The sequence below is a fragment of the Lolium rigidum genome, chromosome 1 (assembly GCF_022539505.1).
Source record: "Lolium rigidum isolate FL_2022 chromosome 1, APGP_CSIRO_Lrig_0.1, whole genome shotgun sequence".
NCBI classification, from domain to species: Eukaryota; Viridiplantae; Streptophyta; class Magnoliopsida; order Poales; family Poaceae; genus Lolium; species Lolium rigidum.
In genome coordinates, this window is record NC_061508.1 from 89,765,596 (window position 1) to 89,772,681 (window position 7,086).

At 51.1% G+C, this 7,086-nt stretch overlaps 1 protein-coding gene across 1 annotated transcript; it reads left to right on the forward strand.

Moving 5' to 3' along the window:
* Window positions 1–4,799: 4,799 nt before the first annotated feature.
* Window positions 4,800–5,964, forward strand: LOC124677459 (thylakoid lumenal 19 kDa protein, chloroplastic-like). Its single transcript, XM_047213446.1, has one exon. It carries the CDS (start codon window positions 4,897–4,899, stop codon window positions 5,641–5,643), a length of 747 nt encoding a protein of 248 aa, XP_047069402.1. The 5' UTR covers window positions 4,800–4,896; the 3' UTR covers window positions 5,644–5,964.
* The last annotated feature ends 1,122 nt before the right edge of the window (window positions 5,965–7,086 follow it).

Here is a 7,086-nt window from a genome sequence, read left to right on the forward strand (position 1 = left end):
CTCCCTTCGTCAGGCTCACCCCTACCCTGACTTGTACGTTTATGCTGCCCTCAGGGTCTGCCCTTGCCGATCTTGGAGACTTGCGAATGGGAACTAGGGGTCCTTGAAGGGAAGATCCACTCCCTGCTCCATTGATCCTTAAGTCGATGTCTGCACATCGGCTATGCGTGAAATTTTTTGAATTTTTCGGCCGATTTGTATATCGGCCCCCATACTTCAATACTCCATCATCGAAGGATGAGACGTTTCTACTACATATCCTCGTGTTTTATCCACCTGGGTGCCCCCCGGAGCCGATTCTGTCAAGAGAATTGATGGTGTCGGCTCTGTTGGATAACGTGTTGAACCCAGGCAGAATGGATGGTGAGGATAATTTTGGCCGATCGCTAGAATCGGCCTCCCATTGCTTTCTCGGTGAAGGTTTTGTGATGTCCCTTCACAAATCTTTTGGGGGCCGATCACAAGGATCGGTCTCGCTACGTTTATCCATCGACATTTGCTTTTGTTACACGGTCAGGCCGGTGGATAAAACCAGCCTAACCCCGTTCTTTGTCACGTCGATGCGCTCACAGTCGTCCAAATTGATACCTGAGAGCGGCTCTTGGCCTCGATGTCTCCCAAATGTCCATGCCGGCTGTTGAAACCTCGACCGAATCATCCGCACGGACGACTTCAACTTCATCTCCATCCCACTCGTATCGGGCATTGGTGCATCGTGGATGGAATGCAACGATTGGCGTGGATCCAATCTCTCCCTAGTAGGACAGCGTAGGTACTCTTGCTGTCGACGATAAAGAACGTCGTAGGGACAGTTTTTCTTCCTACGGTCAGATCCACATTCAGAACACCTTGCGCGTCAGATGCTTGGCCGTTGAAATCGCTCGGCGTTACGTTGGTCTTGATCGGATCCGAGCTGGAGCGTCCCAACCGACGTAGCATGGAGTATGGCATAATGTTGACTGCCGCCCGGTGTCTACCAACATCTTGTTGACAGGCTGCCCATTGATGTAGCCTCGCACGTACGGGGCCTTCGGATGCACCGTAACTTCTTTCCTTTGGCTTCTCAAAGATGACCGGCGGTGGGCCGCAGTCTAATTGTGCCACAGGTGCTTCATACAACCTTGGAGCGCTAAACTCGGTTGGAAGAATGAAGACCATGTTTGTGCCAGCCGATGTATCATCATCGGCTTTCCTCTGCTTAGGGCGCCACTCTTTTCTTTGTGGCCGACCTTCTTCGTCCAGGGTTCGCCGGATTTTGGCGGCCAGATCAGGCCGTGCCTTCCTTAGCGTGCGCAGGTACAATCTTTCAGCTTCTTCCAACCCACGCAGACGCTGAACTCTTCGCTTGTGGGAACGGCTGAGCCCATCCGGGCACCACCTGGGCCGATGATACTTATCTTCTTCATCATCGTCCTCTAGTTCCTCGAGATCTTCCACCCGAGCGGGCTCAGCATGTTTGCTCCGAGGTGGGAGAGGCCCTAGACGCTCGAACACGGACACGTTAGCGGCGTCCTTCTTCCTCTGTTTGCATTCTGGGCAGTTCTCGATTGTTGGCAATCGGCTCATTCCTGAGTCCCAGCAATGTTTGAAGAACGGACAGCTCCAATGCCTATCCATGTTATCCTGCCCCCTTGACCTTCCTTCGGCGCGACGATTGTATCCGTCGTCGCTTCTATCATGTTGACGGTACCTCCCGACCTTCGCATCAGACCGACAATTCCTTTCATCATCTACGTCGTAGTGCCGACATCGGTCGTGTTGGTGCTTATATTTGTTGAGGAGGCGCTCGGAGAGTGGACGTTGATACCGCACGCTTCTCATTCCCTCCCCTGCCAGGTACCGCCTGTCATCATCTCGGGGCCGGTCGCGTGGATCGACCTCCTCTTCATCTTTGCCACGGGAGTGGCCGCTTTCTGCTTCATCTTTGCCATGGCGGCTTGCAAGCCCTGCCATGTTGACACCAAAGGAGGACTTCGGCTGGCCTATGGAGTGGCTGAGATCCACCATGTTGACGCCAGGCGACGGACTTGAGTCTCTAGCGAGCTTGATATCGTGCGGCCGGGTCTTCTCAGAGGAGCCGATGAGTTCGGCTTTGAGGGTTGCCTTGATCTCGTCATGTTTCCTTTGGAGCTCCCCGGGCAGATCCTCGTACTTCAGCGACCTGGTGCGTTCTTCTGACGGGGCGGACAGGTCCACTCCATCGAGTGCGCCTTCAGGTGTGAAACCCTTCCACCTGACGCCATGGGAGCGGGTTCGGTGGAAGGAGCCGATGAGTTCGGCTTCGAGGACCGCCTTGATTTCGTCATGCTTCTTCTTGAGGTCATCAGGCAGGTCCTCGTACTTGACCAGAGTGCTTTCCGCCATCTCGGATGTAGATGGTGATGTGGTGGATGTTGAAGGTTGTCCCACCGGCGTGCCGAGAATGTGTTGACGTCGAAACCCACCGGCGGGCGGAGACGGGCAACACCGTAGAGCCGGGAACAACTAGGGCTGCGGCTGGCCCCGGTCCCTCCGAGCGACGGCCCGCAAAGCCTCCCGGTCGCACGCACCGATGTTTATCACAAGGGCGTGCCACCCGACCTATACCCGGTCGGGAAGGTGTGGATGATGCCTCGCTTAGTTTCTCGCAGGGCACACACGTAAACGTTAAATACGAGCCTCGATCGGCTCTCGGGTTATCCCGTGAATCGGCTCAAAGAGCCGATCCACCCATGATTCGGACGAGGTGTCCGAATATATGGTGGTCCCGCTTGATCAAGGTAAAGCTAATGAGATCTACGACGATGTGGGGTTCTCACCGCATAATCGGATCGTCCTACTCCAGAGTTGGGCCTCGCGGCCACGCACGGTGATCGTAAGCCGATCCTAAACAAGGCCTAAAAACCAACACGAGGTTGATCCTCGGAACATCCCGCTTAGGGCCAACGAACGACACCCTACGTGCCGCTGGATCCTCCCCCTTTGTAAGGCCTAACTATTGCGGATATTAAACTAATCCTTGTAGAACAAGGAGCAATCGTAACGGATCAGATCTACTAAACTATGATCAAGCGGGGTGCCGCCCCTACACCTAAGATAGGTGTAAGGGCGGCTAGACATGCAAGGGTTGCACTACGAAAGCATGTAATATGAAGAACAATGCTAACCCTAACATGTCTAAGATAACTACGTTGCTCGCCATCAAAAAGGCTTCAGTACGAGCAACGCATGAACAACGTAGGCAGGCTTGTGCTGCGATGCGATCTAGGCAGCATGACGCTTACCGGTAGAAACCCTCGAGACGAAGGAGTTGGCGATGCGCCGAGATTTGTTTGTGGTTGAACGTTGGTTGTTGTTTATTCCATAAACCCTAGGTACATATTTATAGTCCAGCGGACTTTCTAATGTGGGCGTGCACTAAACCGTGCACCGTGCACGAGATAAACTCTAACTTCTAAATCGATACACAATCTACTATATTAAGATACACGGGCTAACTAGCCCAAATTCTCCGTGCAAGGCCGCTTCATATATCTTCCATGTGTAATCTTCCAAGCCCATCTTAATCGCGGCCCACCTCCTGATTTAGCCAAAATCTGGTGATAACAATCCCATGTGTGGCTTTATATATAAAGCTGGGCCGAAGGGCCTTCTATTTTAAAAAAGTAGGACATCACAGACAGATAAGACGTTTGGGCACCCATATACTCCCCGGTTTAATTTTTTTACGCGTACATCTCTACATTCTAACTGCTCACAAAGTTATTTCACGAAAAGTTGATTTTTTTATGTCGCGCGTAAAAGGAAAAAAATCCGAGACATTTCTTTGTTGTTTTTACACATAACACAAAAATATCTGTTTATCAGGAAACTTAATGTGGTCACATAGAATGTCGAGATATACATGCATATTATTTATTTATATATTTTAATAATTGTAAATATTTTTCCCGATGGCAGAAACATGCACGAGAAATGAATTTCTGGTCATTAACGCATCAATCATGAACCGGTACGGGGAAACATCAAGACAACAAGGCGATTGGGAGGCAGCTCTAAAACCCATCTAGGGTTTCGTCCCTCTCCCTCTCGTCGGCGACGCTTTCGATCCACTCCGTCTCCGGTGGCCTTGGGGCCTTGGAGGTGTGGCGGACCACGGCTTCTCGCCGGTGGGAAGGTTTCAGTTCTTCGTTTAGTTAGTTTCAGTGTCTTCTTCGAGATGGTAAGGCGGCGGCTACTTCCTGAAGTCAGAATAAGTTTCTCCCTATTCTATCCTTGCTCTGATGGTGCATCTAGCGCCGAAGGAGGGCGCGTGGAGTTATGTGTCTGACGGATCTCGTGTGATCCAGTCGTCTTTCGTGTTCGATTGTGTGGTTTCAAGTCAGTCTCTTCAAATTTACGGTTTTCATCATTGACGATGGTTGCTTCTCTGGTGCGCTGGCTCTTTGGGGTCTTAGCACGACAACTTTTCATCCGTCTGCTATAACAAGCTCTACCACAATGATGGAGGGGCGGGGACGGTGGCGCGCCTTCGACTTGTACTAGTGTCTGTAGTCGTTGCTAGGTTGTCTAATCACCTATTTGTAATTTTTATTTCTTTTAGGCATCTTTGTACTACAATTGATGATTATTAATAGATCCGTGGAATTTTCAAAAAAAAAGCATTAATCATGAAACTAGACCGCACCTCAGGAAGTTTCGGTATTGTACAACGAAAGGCCTTGCCAAGTAACTGGGTCGCAAGCCCACACAAGAACCATTTCTTTCTCCACATACAGCGACAAGGAGAAAGTCCTGGTGGAATGCCTCGTCGCTCGCAACGGATAAGCCACGCCGATCTCTCCTATCCTCTCATCGACACAAAACCACACAAAAACGCGCGCGAATCACCACAGGGGCACGACGTCGAGGTCCGCCATGACCATGTTCGCCTCGCTCTTCTCCCCTTCCCCTCTCCTCACCACCACCGTCTCCTCCTCCTCGTCGGCTGCCTCCTCCCAGCAGCCACCTTCGGCGCCGCAGTCTGTAAATGTGAGGCTCCCGGCGCCCAGGCCGTTCGCCACCACGCTGGCCGCGGCCGCCGCAACCGGCCTCCTATTGCTGTCTCCCGCGGCGCCATTGCACGCGGAGGCGAAGTTCAAGACGTACTACGGCACGGCGGCGAGCGCGGCGAACTACGGCGGGTACGGCGGGAACGCGAGCAAGAAGGACGCGGCGGAGTACGTGTACGACGTCCCTGAGGGGTGGAAGGAGCGGCTGGTGTCCAAGGTGGAGAAGGGCACCAACGGCACGGACAGCGAGTTCTTCAACCCGCGCAAGCGCTCCGAGCGGGAGTACCTCACCTTCCTCTCCGGCTTCCGCAAGCTGGCCCCCGTCGGCGCCGTGCTCGACAACCTCGCCCTCTCCGACGTCGGGCTGCAGGACCAGATCTCGTCGGCGGACGGCGTGACGTCGACGGAGCGTAAAGACGAGGACGGGCAGGTGTACTACGAGTACGAGGTGGCCGGCGCCGGCGCGCACAGCCTCATCTCCGTCACGTGCGCCCGGAACAAGCTGTACGCGCACTTCGTCACGGCGCCCAACCCGGAGTGGGGGCGCGATGAGGCCGTGCTCCGCCGCCTGCACCAGTCGTTCAAGACCGTCGACTTCAGCGGCCAAGATTGACATGCCTGCTGCCCGCGTGGTATGTTGTGGTTGATCAAGCAGTTTTGTATAGGCGCGATCGGGGAAGAGGTAAATTGATGTGGAATTGTGGATAATTAAGCAATACGATCTGGTATATCTGATCTGTACATTATTTTCTCAGCTATAAGTGTTGCTCTGCTGTTAGCAACGCAACGGCTCAATCATAATGAATGCAAGTTAACCTGCGTAGCAGATCAGGGCCTCAGGGGCCACACGAGTTTATAGAACGAGTTTGTGACTGGCTGTTGTAGATGGAATGCGTATATTTTAAATGAAATTTTGTAAGGACTTCAGCGAAAACCGTTAGATTTCAGCACGATCTGGGGGAAATTTCTGTGGGCATGTTCGGTTGGTGCCCAAGCGTGCCCTGCCAAAATTTTGGCAACCTATAGGATATTGGCTCTTGTTTGGTTGATGGCCAAAATTTTGGTTGCCAATGAAAAGTTGCCCACTTACCTCATGTTTCCCTCACAGTTCTTGCCAAAATTTTGGCCAACTCTGGGCCAAGGAATCCTTAGCCAATTATTTGGCTAGCCAACTGTTGGCAAATTTTGGTAGGGCATAACATGGCATGAACCAAACATACCCACAGGTGTTCCATCGGGCTGACCGACCGAATTGTTTTGAGGTCTTGGCGATTCCATCACCCTCCAGTTCATATTTGAGCAGAATTTCAAATTTAAATATTTTTGTAATCTGAACTTTTTTAGATAGGATTTTATTGTCAAAATATGAAAAGTTTCAAATCTAGAAGTTATTCAAAAAGTTAAAATTAATAGGAAAAAAGTGTGGGTAACTTTCTCTGGGCGCTGGGCCGGCCCAATAGGAGCGAGCCACTGCGCGGGTGCGTTAATCCCGCACACACGTGAGTGGGGTATAGGCGCGCCCCAGATGTGCCCAAATCCCGTCTGCATGGCCCGTAGCGGGCCTTTACAAGTATGGCCAGGTTGGAATAGTATTAGACTGTAAGCCCAATTTTTATCGAAACATGAAAATAAATCAATCGGCCGAGAACTAATAGCCTAGATAACCGAATTATTGTTTGAACTTTGAGCCTATACAGAGGTCCACGTAGTTTTTTTGGATGATTCAAAAGTTCGTCAACTACCGTGTAATACAATGTTTGTATTTATTTGTTATTCAAAAAATACTTACATAATTATCACTTCCCCATTTCAGTGTATGTTTCCCATTCTGCTACTGCACATTTTCTCAATATTTCTATACATAGCTTCTAGCAAAAACGTGTCGATGCTAATTGGGCAGACTGCATGTGTCAGCCCTTGGCAACAAGGATAAAGATGGTGCATGGATGTCAACAACTCGTACTGTAAGGTGTTAGGTTAAGTCAGGCAGTGAGCGGAACCCTCGTGTTTAGCTGCCAATCATAGTTTGAAACCCTTTACAAACTCTGAGTGGTAA